The 21,006-nt window shown below is 37.1% G+C and overlaps 1 protein-coding gene across 1 annotated transcript; it reads left to right on the top strand.

The window, feature by feature from the left end:
* The first annotated feature begins 52 nt into the window (after positions 1-52).
* Positions 53-12,320, top strand: LOC132546361 (clathrin heavy chain linker domain-containing protein 1-like). The gene is made up of 10 exons (XM_060210074.1): positions 53-126; positions 1,271-1,451; positions 1,695-1,882; positions 2,740-2,885; positions 3,287-3,619; positions 6,321-6,365; positions 8,253-8,489; positions 8,708-8,882; positions 9,227-9,612; positions 11,833-12,320. The coding sequence occupies exons 2-10, from the start codon at positions 1,272-1,274 to the stop codon at positions 12,246-12,248; spliced, it is 2,106 nt and encodes a 701-aa protein (XP_060066057.1). The 5' UTR covers positions 53-126; position 1,271; the 3' UTR covers positions 12,249-12,320.
* Positions 12,321-21,006: the final 8,686 nt, after the last annotated feature.

Here is a 21,006-nt window from a genome sequence, read left to right as displayed (position 1 = left end):
GTTGTTTGAAAATGGCGACTACCGTCAGCGAGTCGGTGCCCTTGATGTATTGATATATATGCGTAGGGATTTCGCTGTGCATTTTTATTCAGGTCATCTTTGGCAGATATTTTCAAACACATAAAGGTAAATAAAAGCAGTTCCGATTTTATCAATTTGCATTACTCTGCTACGTTCTGAAAATATCCAAACGGAAGACTAGGACTGAAAAATTGATAGTCTAGCACTGTACAGTAGGCTTAATGAGAGAAGTTTACTCATATACTCAAGAGTTTATATATCATCAATGGTAACTTGCACTTTGTAAAAGCTCTTGACTTCAGATCATGACAAATCATCTATTAGTATTTTGTTTTTCTTTCATATTCTAGTTCAGTAGTTAACTGAAAATTATACCATTTTATATCATGTTCAGAGATAAGCAAAAGTTGTACAGTACTCTACTGTACAGAGCAAATATTATTTGAACGTTGGAGGGAAACCCATGTAGAAAAATAAACCTGCCATGGTTGGGAAATAACTTACCCAATCAACATTATCTCCTGCCACCAGTGCATCTCAAACGCATGTTATGATGGAGGAAAAGGTTATAAAGCTCACACTTGATTGTACACATTGCAACAGTCATATGTTCAGCACATTGACAGTCATATGTTCAGCACATTGACAGTCATATGTTCAGCACACTGACAATTACAGTTATACAGAGGCACCATATACATGCACATTGATAACACAGGGAATGGGGACCTTTAATTTACTATTCATTGTAATGAATATAACACAGATAAATACTAACTGTAATACACCTGTCAGATAGAGACATCTTCACTTAGATATGTTGAGGATACATAAGACTACATTTGTTGTTTCAAGCTGGGGGTTGCTGTTACCATCGCAAAACACCAGGACAGATTCTTTCCAAGAAAAGAATAGCGGTTGATGTAAATTCTGGGCTGGGGAGGGCTTCTTGTTAGATTGATCAATTGACTATGAGGCTAGTAAACCAGAGTAGGAGAGATCCCAGACTCAATCACTAGTGGAGACACTGAAATTAGTAATAAAAAAAACAACTCTGTTTCTTATAATGTTTAAGAGGCTATTTCTGGTGACTTATTATACTGATAACTTACCTGGTACTTTTGAGTGACTTTGATAAAGTAGACCCAATGACAAGATTACAGGTTGAAGTAAATAAAGAATAACATTATTGTCTTCTTAATGTCTTGTTTACTTGTATATGTATATATCAGATTTATTTATATTATAGAATGTCGTCAAGATCCTCCACTCCCACCACAAAGTACCCCAAGATACCACCTATCATTACAAATGAGGTTGACAGGCGTTTCCTTCAGGATCTCAGTGAGTACATTGACTATGAGATGGCCAGGATCAATACTGAAGAAGATGAACAGCGCTATATCATCTTTAAGACTGTTTTCAATAGGGTAAGAAAGATCTATTTATCAGACCATCTCAATCCCTGTAGGACATTTATGTGAAGGGATTATTTTTTATGCATTATCACAGATTTGTTTAACAATTCTATTGGACAATATTGAATTATAAATAACAATTGAATGTCAAACAAAGGTAAAGTTTGTACATCTGTCTGTAGTAAAACCACTGTAATGAATGCCTGGGATAAAAAAAAGTTAATGTATGCCTTTCCTTACTTTTATTTTTTGAAGATTATTGAACATGTGAAGGCTTATAAACCTCTGCTGACAGCAGTGAAGAAGGAGTATGAGGACACCATTGAGGTGATCAAATCAGGACAGAGAGAGGCTGTCTTTCTTCATGGCAAACTCAAGGCTATGGCCTCAGAACCTTCAACCATCAGGAATTACAAAAAAAGAGGAGATGAATTAGAGGAAAGGTATATATCCAGTGTATCCCAGTTTAAATGTGGGATAATGGAAGGATTGTTCTATAATTATATAATCTACAATATTATTTTTAACTAAGTGCAGTATATACTAAAAATGTATAACTGTGTCTGTTTGGGAAAACATTAATGTAAGTGATGATTCAATGAATGAATGAGGTTACTTATGTATATATCTCCCAGCTCCAATGCTATGCTTAAGAGGACTACGGAAGTTATCATATTATTGCATTTTGATGAGAAAAGAAATTTGCTGAAAACAAAGATTGTCTTGAAAATAACTAAGAATTGTTGTTATTCACAAAGAAATATCAGCAAAAGTTAAGCTAAAATGCATATTTCCTATGACATGTATTCTGACACCTGTAGTGGTAAAAGAAGTGCCGCAACATATTTATTTTCTTTAAAAATACTATCGGTTATCTAACTTTTTAAAATATATCACCAGAAAAAAAGTGAACTTTTGAAGAATTATGGCCGTTTCTTCACTGTGCAGCAATTTGTTCCATCATATATCTAATATTGCCTAAATTGTCATTTTTGTTGAGATTGCAGCATTCTGCATTCTGTCATTAGGATGTATGTTCCTATATATACAGAGTAATCACCCTTTATTCCTGTTTTGATACCATAGTATGGTAGGATCTGATGGATTACTAACTTAACATATATACTTCTCATAAACAGTACCCTGTCCTATTTACATTACTATATATAGATAAATAATCAAATACATTACCTTGTAATCATGAACAGTCACCATCATTGTATCTCTGATTATAGATGTAAAAAGAATGTCAAATTGAAATTATGATTGTAAATTAATCATTTTTCATTGCTATAAATAGGATTGGTATCATTGAAAAAGATAATGACAGACTCCAAAAACAGCTGCTGAATTTAAAAGCCAAACGTAAGGAACATGAAGAATTTGAAAGGCAGGTAACTGAGCCACCGAAACGAGAATTCAGGAAGGATCATCGTTTGATACCTGGTTAGTTTCTTTACCAGCAACTTTTACCGGGTAGTTCAACATACTGTATAATTTACTTAATGCAATAAAAGTTGAACTTTCAGTGCATGTTGGTTGTGCTATCCATTGTCTATTCAATATGATCCCATAATTGATATATAATCAAGAGATCAATTCATGTTATTGATTTTTTTTTACATCAAAACTCTTGTTATTAAGAGTTGCAGATCAATCTTTGGTTTGACAACATAGTGCTAAAGTTAACGAGTTTTATGGCCTGAAGTGGGTGCCAGTAAAAAGATAGTCTTTATTTATAAATGTGTTTCAATTTATTACATGTATGTTTATATATAGATGCATGTACATACATATGTACATGTGATTGATGATGCTGATTTCATATTTCTGATGTCTTGTGACAGGGTTAACACTAGAGGAGTCTACAAATGTGTCGTTGTTGTATCGAGACTTAGAGAAGCTTGACCGTCAGCTGAAGGAACTAGATATCAGTTTAAGAACAAGATATGTAGAGAAATCCTACAAGGTTGAGCTTAAAGAGAAGCTGGATGAAAAGGTTCTTTATAGAGATCAACTTGCCCTCCAAGGTCAACTGTACCGAGCAAAGCAGCATCGTCTAAAAATAGCAGTAGAGGCTGCCCAGGCTTACAATCGAGTGAAACCCCCACATCAAACTGTGGGTGATGCTGTTTTCTTTGCACTCTCACATGCAGCTGGTCTGCAGATTCAGGAAAAAGGTAAAATATTATCATCTTTATAGCTTCAAAAAATATTCTTCAATCTTTGTTGTACAAAGATCCATTAATAGAGTTGATAGTAATCAATCCATTTTTAAATTTAGAGTGTTTGTATTGCAATATTTATATGCAATTTGGTACCCTTAAGTGATTCTTGATCTCTCAATATTACATCCTGCTAAACAGGACAACTAATTCTTGTAACACAGAATTCAATTACCATAACTTCTGTTAGAACTACTGACCATTTGTATGTGTAAACAAAAATGTTTGTTGTTTTAATTAGATCTGTGTAAATGTTTGCAATTCTGGTGTTCTAGATGTATTAATCAACTAATGTTAGTATCACAAAATGACATACAGGGATCACTCTTAGTGTCTTCAGCTCTCTTTTTCAGTGTTATATAGCTTAGATTAAAAAAAAAAGTCTCCACATATTTTTGTCAAGAATTTCCCACACAAATATGATGAAATTGGGATCAATTTGGTAAGACCACTAGTCACCATTTGTATGCTCCACGAAAATTTTCGGGGGGATGTGGGGGTGGGGGGGGGGCAGTATATAATTGCCAGTTTGTCCACCCATCCATCCATTCTTTTGTGTCTAGAGCATACCTTTGCCCACAGCAAAGCAAGGATCATGTAACTTGATGTATACATTTGTCATACTAAGGCATTATGCATTGTACCAAAGTAGGAGCTTGCAGCCCCACCCTGAGTTATGGCACTTTGTTAAAATTTTGTGTCTTTGCATTTGAACAAGGATAATGAAACTTGGTGTATACATTGGTTATTCTAAGACGATGTGCAGCGTAACAAATTGAGGTCCCACAACCCCTTTATTACAGGGTTATTGCCCTTTGTTTTAAATTTTGTATTCTGAGCACAAGTTTAAATTGTTTACATTTACACTACAATAGTGAAACTGGGTATGTACATTCATCATACATAGACAATATGCAGTGTACCAAATTAAGGCCCAGCAACCTTTAAAGTTATTGTACATTGCTAAAATTTTGTGTCCAGAGCGTACACTAACTTTGCTTTCATTTAAACTAGTGTAATGACACTTGGTGTATACAATGACTATGCTAAGAGGACGTGCAGTGTACCAAATTCAGTGTCTGAAACCCCTTATTTACAGAATTTTTGCCCTTTGTTAAAGTTTGATTTCCAACAAAGTGATTTTGGGGAGCATTTTTCAGTTCTGATGATACTCGTGTTTATTTTGGTGCTAAGTGTTCAGCTATAACATTTAATGTAATACATAAATGACAATAAAACTTTATGCAAAAACTCATTTTTTTGTAGAATATTCACCATTGATTTTGATGTGGAATTGAAGTGACTAATGACTCGTTGAATTTCGTATTATAGAGTTTTCATGTAACGTATGTCTCATGCTGCATTCTATGTGTTACTGGTTAGATAATCATTCCTACAACATGTCCATTGCTTCTTAGTCAGTGTAGTTACACAGTACTTGCTGATGACATTTGAAAATAACTTAAGGTTTTGTCTATCAAACAGAATGGAGCATTATGGAATCACAAAAGAATTATGGAAGGATGTGCATCTTTCAAAAAGAAATCGGTGATTTTCATATTGTTTCAGTACAGCTATGCAGTTGTTATCTATGGAGGATTAAATTCCTGATTTCATAACAGAAGTAAAAAATATAGGTCAATGATAAATAAAGAAACCCACAAGTAGAGAATGGTTAGATGTAGGTGAGAAACTTGTCATGGTCTTCTTCGAGGCATTCAGTGGAGTCTTGCTCTAATAAGTTTATACACTTTTTTTTTTCAAACTCATTTGAAACAATATTTTTCTGCTCAATAAAGTCATCTTTTCTCTTGAAAAGTAATCAGTTTCTGAATGAAAATTAAATGAAAAAAAATCTTAAGATATGTCAGATTTTCAATTGAAATTGAATTGAATTGAAAGGGTTTCAAAATCTGAAAAGATTTGCAAAAACAATTAGTGAAAGATATGTGAAAATTCAGACAGCATGTTAGTATTTTCACATGGAAGAACATTCTATTTGTATTAGGTGCATATATGTTTCAAATATCAAACATGATATGAAATCAGAAGTTTACAAAATCAATTATCTCTCTGCAAAATGGAGGAGCTAGTGTTCTGGATATCAAGTTTTCATGTTGTGGTCACTCAAATGTCTGATGAAAGCTACAAATAATTGTCTGGATTTAGACTGTAATGAACTGTTGATCACCACAACATCACTTCCTATCCAAACTTGTTAGATCTGAGTGCATTGGAGTAGTTAGAGTAGGTTATGTGTTTTATTTCTGTAGAAATGGAGAAAACTATATTTCTGAGCAATAGTTTTACTGTACTATACATTGTTCTATGTCTTTGTTTTGTTAAACATGAAAAAATAATTATCTTTTTTTTATTAAGTCAAACGTAAAGTGAAACGCTTGACTGTCAAACGATCAGCAAATGGTAAGAACGTGATTGCGATGGTGTAAGGAGAAATGGGGGAGATATGATGTATACTTGGTGAAGAGGATATAATAACTGTACATTGAGTGATTTATATGGGGTGTAGTTTACTGGTATCTGTATGGAGTGCTTGTATATCAGGATTACAGGTTAATTTTTAGTTTCAACTGACTCGTTTTTGTTGATATCCAGTTATTGCCTGTAACACTGCTTGGCCTGGTTTTGCTTGCAGGTAACCGTCTGAATTACAGATATAATGCTGGTGTTGATTTAACAGGTACCCTATAGCCATTTGTGTAATATGTAGTTTTTTGTTGGAAAGTTGATGTTCTGAGTTCAACATTCACTGTTGTTTATGTTTCACTGAAGTAATTTCCCATCACTGAAATTAACACACAGCCTGTAAAACGTCTTGGAGAGCATGTTGATATGACTCAGAAATGTTACAAACAGCGAGCTGCTTAGGCAATCAATTTCAGTGTCTCAGTATTATGTAATACTAGATTTAGTACAGCACAATGTATACTTCTACAACAATAGGCCACTGGTCATCCAATTTATTATAGGCCACTGGTCAGCCAATTCATTATAGGCCACTGGTCAGCCAGTTTATTATAGGCCACTGGTCAGCCAATTTATTATCTGATGTTATTTTGTCACCTGTTACATGGTACCTTTCATAAGTTTCTGTACGTGTGAACTTTTAACATTATTGGGGTTCACAGTGTTCAATCTTGAATAAGTTAATGGGAGACAACTCATCATACCATGTTTTACTGGCTGAGATAATCGTGCATTACAGTGTAATGATGGAGCCATACTGATGGTACAAATCATCAGTAACTTCCTTTACAGTTTGTATCCATGAGATTTACACACTATATATTCACCATATGAAGTTGTACATGTGTAAGTCCGTATCAGAAACCCATTTGTTTGTGTCCACTTGTTTATCTCTGGATGTTGTCACTTGTGAAAATCAACTAACATGGGTTTACATTAAACCATACACTGAGGTTCAGACCAGAATATGAAAAGCAACATAAAATCCAATAGTTTTATAAATGTTTTGTAAATGAAAATTGTTGTCACTAATATCTACATGAGTCTGTGGTGGGTTGTGATTGCAGATGTTATAAGGGACCTTCCCGGAGAAAGTCTTTAAGACAGGGATGAGTCTGTGGTGGGTTGTGATTACAGATGATATAAGGGACCTTCCCACAGAAAGTCTTTAGGACAGGGATGAGTCTGTGGTGGGTTGTGATTACAGATGTTATAAGGGACCTTCTCGCAGAAAGTCTTTAGGGCGGGGATGAGTCTGTGGTGGGTTGTGATTACAGATGTTATAAGGAACCTTCCTGCAGAAAGTCTTTAGGATAGGGATGAGTCTGTGGTGGGTTATGATTACAGATGTTATAAGGGACCTTCCCACAGAAAGTCTTTAGGATAGGGAGCATGATAAAGTCAGTAAAGACTAGAGAGGACAAAATCATAATAAAGCTTTCAGATAGCTGTAGTTTATAGTGGTAATGTCTAGTAAAACATTGGCAATAATTACAATAGTTAGTACAGTCTTGGCTTTGTCAGGCACAATAGTTAGTGCAATTGGCTATGACAGACAATAATCAGTGCACTATTGGCAATCGTAGACAATAGCTTGTAAATATAGGCAATTGACGAAGATTTATTTGTCTTAAGTTCTGAAACAAATTCTAAAAGAAGATTTTACCTGTTTGTTTTATTGTTGATTTAGTGACAGAATATTCTGATGATCAAGGTTTTTTAAATTCTTGTTTGGAATGCAATTCTAAAGTGATTTTTTTTAACTATCAGTGTTATATATTTTATGCCATTCACTATGTAAGAAACCTTTGTGGTAATTCTCAATCTTTATGGTAAAGTCAAAACTTTGTACACATATTTCATCATAAAGAAAGTATTATTCAGGTCATTTCATACATTTATGTTAAAAGTATATCTTAAATCATTATGTGCCAGATTTGTGGATCCTTGTTAAATAGTCATCAATATAAATCATACCTACACCATGAATTATTAAAAAATGAATTGTTACATTATGTATGGAATAACATGTTTTCCAAGTTTTTGGTACTGTAGTGGGGGATATGCAATGCAAATATACCAATCTGTTGACAATATACAGAGCTCGCCCCAGACCAGAACCAGGCAGAGGGAAGGGAAGGATCAGCAGCTGCAGCATCCAAATCGTCCTTCGATGATGATGATCCAAATAGGGAGAAGGAAGCGGAGATGATGCTGGAGTACATAGAGAAATTTAATGAGCTTTTTGAGGATGGAAAATATGAGGAGGCAGCCATACACGCTGCTAACAGTCCTAAGGGAATCCTAAGGACATCTGCCACACTCGCCAAGTTCAGAGGTAACGTCAAAAATTTGTAAGATTGGTTCAAAGTGTAACTTAGATTTATGTCATTCTACATTAATTGATTTTAAGGATGAAAAGTGAAACCTGTCTGATCCTACATCTTGTAGATTCATACCAACTGGTTTAGGACATATGTGACAAGGGTCAGATTGGTCAGGTTTCATTACAGTAAAAATTCACACTAATATGACATTTTATACACCGGGTTTCAGATGTAAAGGTCCAGGTAAACGGTCGGTCACCACTCCTGGCTTTCAGCGAGGCAGTGATGTCATCTGTGGGGGCTATTGGCATGAAGCCTAATGATACACTGTCATTGGAATGTGTCGAGTGTGCCCTGGGTGAGAACAGACTTGACCTCTTGTCTCACTGGATCTCACAGGAAAGGTCAGTTTGGGTTTTTGTTTTACCTGTTTTTATTATTTATGTAAAACACGACATACATTTAGATCTTGTTTGCAAAGTTGTCCTGTGCCAATATTTTGACCATCTCGTACATTACATACATCACTGCTAGTACACTTCACACTGGCCATTTGTTAGATGAAAGTGACATTGTAGTCATCGAAAAACCTTCTTCTGGTGATGTTATAAAAACTTCAATTCTATTGATACTACAAACCGCAAGAAAAGTTCTGCAATAGTCGTTTAATATAATCTTGAAAATTTTTGGAATATAGACATGTATGTTATTTCTTGTTCTAACTTGGAGCATTTTGTACATGTTGCAGACTGACTCTGTCAGAGGATCTAGGGGAGCGAATCAGTGCTCACTGTAAGTGTAAGGTGCCTTGTCGGTGCGGGAGTCAAGCTCTTGCCCAGAATGTGTTCAGCAAGTTGCAGCTCCATCGCCAGACTGTGGTGTGTCTGCTGAAACAGGGACGCATTCATGCTGGCATGGACTATGCTCGACACAAGATGCCATTCACACGTGATCAGTTCATGTCTGTTCTTCGGATCTGTCCATCTGTTCAACTGATGCATGCTCTTGTGGAAGAGGATGGTGATGGTAGCCGAGCCCTGCCAATTGGTTTGGTGTTACTGGTAGTACTCGAGAAGAACCAGTATAACCTAGTTCTGCCTTTCATACAGGACCTACAGAAACGACCATCAATTGGTAAGTGTGCATAAAACAGTAAATATGTATTTTACATATAGGTTCTATATCCCAAGTCAACAACTGATTAACTTGTTGATTCATGGCTGTATAAATGTCAGCTTCAAATTTGACAGTAATTTACTGTAACTGTCTCCTTCCCAAGATACCCTTGTTATTGACTGTAACTGTTTTGTCCCCCAGGTAACCCTTGTTATTGACTGTAACTGTTTTGTCCCCTAGGTAACCCTTGTTATTGACTGTAACTGTCTTGTCCCCCAGATAACCCTTGTTATTGACTATAACTGTTTTGTCCCCCAGGTAACCCTTGTTATTGACTGTAACTGTTTTGTCCCCTAGGTAACCCTTGTTATTGACTGTAACTGTCTTGTCCCCCAGATAATCCTTGTTATTGACTATAACTGTTTTGTCCCCAGATAACCCTTGTTATTTACTGTAACTGTCTTGTCCCCCAGGTAACCCTTGTTATTGACTAGAACTGTTTTGTCCCCCAGATGACACCTGTTTTTGGCTGTAACTGTCCGAAGTTGACCATAACCGGGTATTATTGACTGTAACCACTATGTCCCTCAGCTTATCCTTGTTATTGACTGTAACCCCTATGTCCCTCAGCTTACCCTTGTTATTTACTGTAACCCCTATGTCCTCAGCTTATCCTTGTTATTGACTGTAACCACTATGTCCCTCAGCTTACCCTTGTTATTGACTGTAACCTCTATGTCCTCAGCTTACCCTTGTAATTGACTGTAACCCCTTTGTTCCTCAGCTTAACCTTGTTATTGACTGTAACCTCTATGTCCTCAGCTTACCCTTGTAATTGACTGTAACCCCTTTGTCCCTCAGCTTATCCTTGTTATTGACTGTAACCCCTTTGTCCCTCAGCTTACCCTTGTAATTGACTGTAACCCCTTTGTCCCTCAGCTTATCCTTGTTATTGACTGTAACCCCTATGTCCCTCAGCTTATCCTTGTAATTGACTGTAACCCCTTTGCCCTTAGCTTACCCTTGTTATTGACTGTAACCTCTATGTCCCTCAGCTTACCCTTGTAATTGACTGTAACCTCTATTGACTGTAACCTCTATGTCCCTCAGCTTACCCTTGTAATTGACTGTAACCCCTATGTCCTCAGCTTACCCTTGTTATTGACTGTAACCCCTTTGTTCCTCAGCTTAACCTTGTTATTGACTGTAACCCCTATGTCCCTCAGCTTACCCTTGTAATTGACTGTAACCCCTTTGTCCCTCAGCTTATCCTTGTTATTGACTGTAACCCCTTTGTCCCTCAGCTTACCCTTGTAATTGACTGTAACCCCTTTGTCCCTCAGCTTATCCTTGTTATTGACTGTAACCCCTATGTCCCTCAGCTTATCCTTGTAATTGACTGTAACCCCTTTGTCCCTCAGCTTACCCTTGTTATTGACTGTAACCTCTATGTCCCTCAGCTTACCCTTGTTATTGACTGTAACCCCTATGTCCTCAGCTTACCCTTGTTATTGACTGTAACCCCTATGTCCCTCAGCTTATCCTTGTTATTGACTGTAACCCCTATGTCCCTCAGCTTACCCTTGTTATTGACTGTAACCTCTATGTCCCTCAGCTTACCCTTGTAATTGACTGTAACCCCTATGTCCTCAGCTTACCCTTGTTATTGACTGTAACCCCTTTGTTCCTCAGCTTAACCTTGTTATTGACTGTAACCTCTATGTCCCTCAGCTTACCCTTGTAATTGACTGTAACCTCTATGTCCCTCAGCTTACCCTTGTAATTGACTGTAACCCCTATGTCCCTCAGCTTACCCTTGTTATTGACTGTAACCTCTATGTCTCTCAGCTTATCCTTGTAATTGACTGTAACCCCTATGTCCCTCAGCTTACCCTTGTAATTGACTGTAACCCCTATGTCCCTCAGCTTACCCTTGTTATTGACTGTAACCCCTATGTCCCTCAGCTTATCCTTGTTATTGACTGTAACCCCTATGTCCCTCAGCTTACCCTTGTAATTGACTGTAACCTCTATGTCCCTCAGCTTACCCTTGTAATTGACTGTAACCTCTATGTCCCTCAGCTTACCCTTGTTATTGACTGTAACCCCTATGTCCTCAGCTTACCCTTGTTATTGACTGTAACCACTATGTCCCTCAGCTTACCCTTGTTATTGACTGGAACCTCTATGTCCCTCAGCTTATCCTTATTATTGACTGCTAATATTTTTTCTCCTCAGATGATCCACAGATTAACCAATTCCAGGCAGCAGTCTTAGATGACTCCCATACAACATCTGTACAGTGGGACAGTCTGGTGGAGCTTTTCCAGGACCAAGGATATGAGGATACTGCCATGTGTCTCCTTGCTTCCATAACCGTTCTCAATGCCATGAAGAGTGCTTTATACACTCGACTTGGTGACATCACACCACAATCCCCAGAGACAGACTCACCACAGGCTGACTCTACAAAGGGGATACCAATTCCCCAAGGTGCCCCTTCCCTGGTGATCCCACCTTCACAAGTGGCGCCTTCTAACCAAGGATATCCACATGTGGAGATAACCCCTCCAGAAACTCAGCCCCAGGAGGAACAATCTCAGCAGGAGCCAGTAGAAGAGAACTCCGTAAAGAATGAACCCTCGCAATCTTAAGACAGTATAAACTTTTGTCAAACATATGCTCAAAAATTCTAATTTATGTATAAAGAAGAGGTTAAAATATTGTGTTGATGTTACAAGAATTTTGCAAAAAATCGTAGATCAAGAAGAGGTATTACCATGGTAATATTTTTGGAACTGTATGATTAAGAGAATGTGCATTGTGGAAAGTTGCCAAAACATCATACTTTTTACTTTACTGCTCTATGTAGAGAATGAGGTATCATAACTTTATATTTCAGAATGTTAGATATTGGAGACATCTTGTAGAGACATTACAGGAAATGGCTAATGAACTGTATACAGTTGTTGGGGATGTCTCCAAGGACATCTTAGATATAAACAATTAGCTCTGTTACAAGGATTTACTTATGTATGTCAGGTGTTGATCTGTGATAATAAAATATTACCTGATTTATCATACTGTTTACTTGGGATTTATTTGTAGAACACTCTAACACAACATTTTTCCAAACATCACATTTATGTTTTACATGTAGTTAAAAACGTAGCCTCGATGAGATGATGTATCAATTCATTTAAGCCAACCACCTGTCTTCAGTCTCAAAAGTGCTGTACACCCTAGTCCTGATCAACACTGCTATACCCACCTGTCCTGATACACACCATTTGTCTACTGTATCAACACTGCTATACCCACCTGTCCTGATACATACCATTTGTCTACTGTACCAACACTGCTGTACACCCCATCCCTGATCAACACTGCCATACACACCTGTCCTGATACACACCATTTGTCTACTGTATCAACACTGCTGTACACCCTAGTCCTGATCAATACTGCTATACACACCTGTCCTGATACACACCATTTGTCTACTGTATCAACACTGCTATACACACCTGTCCTGATACACACCATTTGTCTACTGTATCAACACTGCTATACACACCTGTCCTGATACACACCATTTGTCTACTGTACCAACACTGCTGTACACTCCATCCCTGATCAACACTGCTATACACACCTGTTCTGATACACACCATTTGTCTACTGTACCAACACTGCTGTACACCCCATCCCTGACTGCTATACACACCTGTCCTGATACACACCATTTGTCTACTGTATCAACACTGCTGTACACCCTAGTCCTGATCAACACTGCTATACACACCTGTCCTGATACACACCATTTGTCTACTGTATCAACACTGCTGTACACCCCATCCCTGATCAACACTGCTGCTATACACACCTGTCCTGATCAATACTGCTATACACACCTGTCCTGATACACACCATTTGTCTACTGTATCAACACTGCTATACACACCTGTCCTGATACACACCATTTGTCTACTGTATCAACACTGCTATACACACCTGTCCTGATACACACCATTTGTCTACTGTACCAACACTGCTGTACACTCCATCCCTGATCAACACTGCTATACACACCTGTTCTGATACACACCATTTGTCTACTGTACCAACACTGCTGTACACCCCATCCCTGATCAACACTGCTATACACACCTGTCCTGATACACACCATTTGTCTACTGTATCAACACTGCTGTACACCCTAGTCCTGATCAACACTGCTATACACACCTGTCCTGATACACACCATTTGTCTACTGTATCAACACTGCTGTACACCCCATCCCTGATCAACACTGCTGCTATACACACCTGTCCTGATACACACCATTTGTCTACTGTATCAACACTGCTGTACAACCTAGTCCTGATCAACACTGCTATACACACCTGTCCTGATACACACCATTTGTCTACTGTATCAACACTGCTGTACACCCCATCCCTGATCAGCACTGCTATACACACCTGTCCTGATACACACCATTTGTCTACCGTATCAACACTGCTGTACACCCCATCCCTGATCAACACTGCTATACACACCTGTCCTGATACACACCATTTGTCTACTGTACCAACACTGCTGTACACCCTAGTCCTGATCAACACTGCTATACACACCTGTCCTGATACACACCATTTGTCCGCTGTATCAACACTGCTGTACACCCTAGTCCTGATCAACACTGCTATACACACCTGTCCTGATACATACTATTTGTCTACTGTACCAACACTGCTGTACACACCTGTCCTGATACACACCATTTGTCCGCTGTATCAACACTGCTGTAAATCCTTGTCCGTATCAACACTGCTATACACACCTGTCCTGATACACACCATTTGTCTACTGTACCAACACTGCTATACACACCTGTCCTGATACACACCATTTGTCCGCTGTATCAACACTGCTATACACACCTGTCCTGATACACACCATTTGTCCGCTGTATCAACACTGCTATACACACCTGTCCTGATACACACCATTTGTCCGCTGTATCAACACTGCTATAAACACCTGTCCTGATACATACCATTTGTCTACTGTATCAACACTGCTATAAACACCTGTCCTGATACATACCATTTGTCTACTGTATCAACACTGCTATACACACCTGTCCTGTTACATACCATTTGTCTACTGTATCAACACTGCTATACACACCTGTCCTGATACACACCATTTGTCCGCTGTATCAACACTGCTATACACACCTGTCCTGATACACACAATCTGTAGTAGTCTGATTTAATGGTATGTATTATTAAGAAGGATAATTTTTTTAGAGTAAAACATTTTATCCCATAAATATGTCCATGTGATGTTTTTGTGTATGAACTTACATTATGTGACCTTTAGTAACATCAGGAAATGATATTACAGAATGTATGTCATACATTCCCAGATTGCATTATGATGTCTTAATAGAAACCACTGATATAGAGCAAGGATAACTTAAATAATGACTGGGAAAAGAAAGTTATATATAAGATTTACAGAAATAATTTATCATGGGATAAAAGGGATCTTAAATTGGTTTCTAAATCAATTGTGTCTGCAAAACTTTACTTCATTTAAACTCACCAGAGACTCACTAATTCTTGTAAAATTATATAAGAAATGAACTGGGGCTCTATCTGCTGTTTTCTGACAATTCACATTACCTCTTGGTGTCCTTGAATACCTTCCTTTACATTACCCTACTGACATATTCTCTCCAATACTGACTAATCATTTCGGGTTAATAGGATACATACTTTCCATGTTTATATTGCAAACAAATGTTCCATATTTGGCTTGTCTAGGTGTTCAACTAAACCTTTCCAAGCATTTTACTACCATTCTGAATACTACAGAATTGTGGTTATAGTGTTAGTATGATACCAAGTGTGTACTCTTGGAAGTGGAATATATTAATTGTGGATTTTGGAATACTTCAAAAAGGTTTTCAAATCAATACGTATTCGCATGGCACACTCATGGAAAATTAATGGCAAGATCTATTAATAGACTACTGACACACTCATGGAAAATTAATGGTAAAATTTTCCATATACTACTGGCACACTCACGGAAAATGAATGGTAAGATCTATTAATAGACTACTGGCACACTCACGGAAAATGAATGCCAACATTTTCCAATAGATTACTGACACTAATGGAAATTAATCAATCGACGAACTGATTCAAACAGGTAAATCGATAAAATGTACGAATATATCACACCTACCGGGTATATCACAGGGTATATCACACCTACCACTTAATGTGATGATTTCCCGAGTAAGGAGCTGACCAGCAGTATTTTGTAATAAAGCTTCTGGTGAAGATGATATAAAGACTTGTGTAGAAGATCGCCATATGTTGAAGGCAAGTTATATTATTTTACTCCAATCAAAGGGTAAAATAGTCGCAGTTACTTCCCTTAGACTGCCTCTCATTGACGCAAAGTTGTCTTCCGTCATAGTTTCGACCTGCTAGAACTCTGACCTTCGTCTTTACATTGACGAATTAATTAAGATATACCGAATTCGAAGTTTAACTTCGCTGCGCTGTGTATACTTTTGTATAACTAATGAGAAATTTTGTACATTGAGTGTAAATGTTTCTAACAAATTTTAAAAAGAAGAAAATGAAAAGAGGTACTAAATGAGAAGACAGAAAAATGAAGGCCCCGAGAGTACTCCCTTATATGGCGAATGAGACTACAGACTATTCCCTCATACGAGGAAAGGCCCCGAGAGTACTCCCTTATATGGCGAAAGAGACTGCAGACTTTTCCCTCATATGACGAATGCCTCCCAAGATTACTTCCTTATATGGCGAAAGAGACTGCAGACTTTTTCTTAAATGACTTGTAACGAGCTAGTTTTTTTAATAGTTTTGTTGTTTTTGCCTGACATTCTTCTTGACCGCTGTTCGAGTTATGTAGACATGATTAGCGTGGTGATAATACCAAAGTTGTGAAGAAAACTACATTTCTTTCCTAGAACGCATAACGGATTGAAATTCATGATAATATTTAATAGATATAACTTCGATTTAAGCTTACCCGTTTCCGTCTGTATACGACGTTTACTACCTAAACTCAATGGTGTCATTATGATGGTAGTGTGTCGTTATCATTGAGGATCAAATGAAATGTGAAGCAAATGTAAACAACTGGTTGTATTTTGATGAAAATTTATGTAAAACATTTGATGATATGATCCAGGAATATATCAGATATCTTCATGCTAGACATATGTGAGACATTAGTTAGGCTGACTAGCGATGTAAAGCGTGGGTTTCAGTACCCAAAGCATGATCGCTTTTCACAGATCAAGCTGTCTTATCGACCTTTATAAAATTTTGACCTTAACTTACATGGCGCTATCTAAATCAGTATAAATTTGAATCAAGAAATAATTTCATAAAGCACTGATACACACCACTGCCAAACTATATTAGAATTACAAAGGCCATGAAAGCAAGTAAATATCTGTGGAAAAGATTAAAATTAATTCTGTTGATTTTTGGAAGAAAAGTCAGGAGGACGAACGCCTCATATTGGATATAACATCATATAAAAATCTCATCATTGATAAAACAAATTCAAGCATTGTGATTTCTGCTTGTTATTTAACGCCGGGATAGCCAGATATAGCCTATTTTAAATGTGCTAAGATGGCCTCAGGAAATTTAAAGAGGTTTCTCTACCATAGGACCGAACACGGGTGGATTTTAATAATTTAAATATTAACCTCTATGTCCATATATGGAGCAGGAACCTCCACCCATTCCGTTCTCTGGTACTTAAAATCTTCACGGTTAAAGTTGTTACGAGTTAGATCAGGAAGCTGACAGAGTCAGTATTATCACACGTGTACTATATTTAAGATCAAAGAGTACACTAAAATCTTTCAACTGGTATTGATAAATACTTGTAAATCATGATAGGTAGAATTGTGAAATGAAATAGTGTTGAATCGAAAGAACACCGACACTACAGCATTCTTTCACACAGGTCTTGAGAGGCCTAATGAATCGAAAATATAAAGACTGGAAATGGACGAATAGAAAAGACATTTAGTTTTTAATTGCTTCAAGAGGTGAAGTGTCAAAGTACAGTGTAAGTGAAGACAGCACAAGCGAACAGAACATTTATACGTACTGTAGATAAAGTGGACCGGATGGATGATACCGATCGTTCTGTCACAATACTTTACAGAAGAATGCAGGGCTTGTGTCTTGTTGCACTTTGTTTTAAAGAATTATAGATGACACAAACGACAGTAGTGGTATTTAAATTACCACCCTGCGTCCCCGAGACACCGTTGTGTATATAAGACTACCAAGCCTGACTTTCCGATGTCGTAAGGATTTATGTGGAAGTAATTCGTCGGTTTTAGGAAATGGAAAAAAATTGTACCACATAACATGTTACTTAAGTTTGCTCAAATTTTAGAAATTCTAAAATACGTAGAAACTATACTAAATACTTGCTAGTTACGCAACTCTTTCATAAATGAAGAACATGTATCTGATATCGGTGAACTGACAACAAAAACCTGTATTTCTCCCAGCTATCATTGATTTCGAAGACTTGCATTCCAGGCATTGGAACGTTCCTAAGAAATTACTTGAAAAAATATTAATGTTCATAGAAGAGCATTACTGGTTTAAAGAAAATATCCGCGCTGAGGGTTTTTTTTCTATATCATTCCCGAAGATCAGGAATGTTACACAGGTAATAATACAAAGCAAAGCAATAGTAGAACGTCTTAAAAAGCTGTTATCTGAAGCGTTTTCTCTGCTGATTATCTCTTAAAATTTGAATAAAATTTCCCTTTTCACGAGATTTTGTTACAGAAGAACATCAGAGAGGGTACAATCACAGATATTTAACACTATACTTGAGTGTAATTCCCACACCGTTTTAAGGATTCGCCCTATCCTAGCTCGTAAGATATTGTATCCGGGATTATATCTGTAAATAATGGCCGAGGTCACTCCTCTGAGAGTAACGAGCTTGGTCAGGGCGACTCGAGCAGGCCGGGGCGTGGTCAGGTGTTCTATTACTACTAAGTAACGTATTGTGGTGACCAGGTTGGTGCGTCAGATTTCTTTCTGAACTTGCTAAATCATAATTCCTTATTCACATTCTTCAAAGGTCAAAATCCTCTTTGATTTTCGTTGTACTGTTTGCATTTGCTGTCTTCAATACAGCAAGTATGGTATGCTGAGGGTGTCAGTATTATATTTTGGGTCACTCCTCGAAGATCACTATATGTCAATATCCAAGTTTGTGTAACAATACATATCAGAATGACTCTGTTTGCAAATTGGTATTCACCCAATTCTATACACTTCGACAGAAGTAAGGGACCATCGATTTTGGTGTGAAACAGTCAGCACTGGCTTTTCTTTTTGTCAAAATAAACCTTGTACTAATTGCAGTGGCCCCGTAAGTGATTGGTGCCGTATGCCATCAAGTGATAAACTCAACGATAACCCGGATTAAACTGGGGTACCACAAACTCTAACAAAACAAAAGTATGCTTTGCCACCTAAAGCAGCGTCTGCACAACACACATTACTGGTAAATCATAAACCTGCTCATACTTCACTTTAAAATTGCACGTCAAAAATTAACAAATACTGAAAGATGGCAAACTCAAGTGATATGACATTATCCAAGAAGCTATACGTTTGGAAGTCAGCTATTCTGTTATTTTTTGGTTAATGGAGATTCGCTTGTAATTCCCTGATCGAACTTTAGATCGTCAGAACTACCGTGATCAGATCATTCGACCTATAATTGTTCCACAATTCGATACCCTAAATATGCTAAACTACACATTTTCCTGTGTATCAAGACTAAACAATACACTATCGTGTGTGACAAGATTAAACAATACATTATCGTGTGTGACAAGACTAAACTATACACTAGCGTTTGTGACAAGACTAAACAATACACTATCGTGTGTGACAAGATTAAACAATACATTATCGTGTGTGACAAGACTAAACAATACACTATCGTGTGTGACAAGACTAAACTATACACTCTCGTGTGTGACATGACATAACAATACACTTTACTGTGTGACAAGTCTAAACAATACATCACGTGTGTGACGACTAAACAATACACTAGCGTTTGTGACCAGACTAAACTATACACTATTGTGTGTGACAAGACTAAACGATACACTTTACTGTGTGACAAGACTAAACGATGCATTACTGTGTGTGACAAGACTAAATAATACACTAGCGTTTGTGACCAGACTAAACAATACATTATCGTGTGTGACAAGACTAAACAATAAACTTTACTGTGTGACAAAACTAAAAAAATACACTATAATGTGTGACAAGACTAAACAATACATTATCGTTTGTGACAAGACTAAACAATACACTATCGGGTGTGTCAAGACTAAACAATACACTATCGGGTGTGTCAAGACTAAACAATAAATTATCGTGTGTGATAAGACTAAACAATACACTTTACTGTGTGACAAAACTAAACAATACACTATCGTGTGTGACAAGATAAATGATACACTTTACTGTGTGACAAGACTAAACAATACACTATCGGGTGTGGCAAGACTAAACAATACATTATCGTGTGTGACAAGACTAAACAATACACTATCGCGTGTGACAAGACTAAATAATATACTATCGCGTGTTACAAGACTAAATGATACACTTTACTGTGTGACAAGACAAAACTATACACTATAGTGTGTGACAAGACTTAACAATACACTATCGCGTGTGACAAGACTAAACAATAAATTATCGTGTTTGACAAGACTAAATAATATACTTAACTGTGTGACAAGACAAAGCTATACACTATCGTGTGTGACAAGACTAAAATATACATTATCGTGTGTGACAAGACTAAACAATACATTATCGTGTGTGACAAGACTAATCCATACACTTTACTGTGTAACAAAACTAAAAAAAATACACTATCGTGTGTGACAAGACTAAACAATACATTATCGAGTGTGACAAGACTAAACAATACACTATCGGGCGTGACAAGGCTAAACAATACACTATCGGGTGTGTCAAGACTAAACAATACACTATCGGGTGTGTCAAGACTAAACAATACACTATCGGGTGTGTCAAGACTAAACAATAAATCATCGTGTGTGGTAAGACTAAACAATACACTTTACTGTGTGACAAAACTAAACAATACACTATCGGGCGTGACAAGACTAAACAATACATTATCGTGTGTGACAAGACTAAACAATACATTATCGTGTTTGACAAGACTAAATAATACACTTTCCTGTGTGACAAGACTAAACTATACACTATCAAGTGTGACAAGATTAAATAATACAGTATCGT

Source organism: Ylistrum balloti, unplaced genomic scaffold (assembly GCF_031769215.1).
Source record: "Ylistrum balloti isolate Yb309-2 unplaced genomic scaffold, AGI_CSIRO_Ybal_v1 Utg369886, whole genome shotgun sequence".
Classification (NCBI taxonomy): Eukaryota; Metazoa; Mollusca; class Bivalvia; order Pectinida; family Pectinidae; genus Ylistrum; species Ylistrum balloti.
The sequence above is the reverse complement of the archived record's forward strand: the minus strand, read 5'-3'. Positions and strand labels throughout refer to the sequence as shown.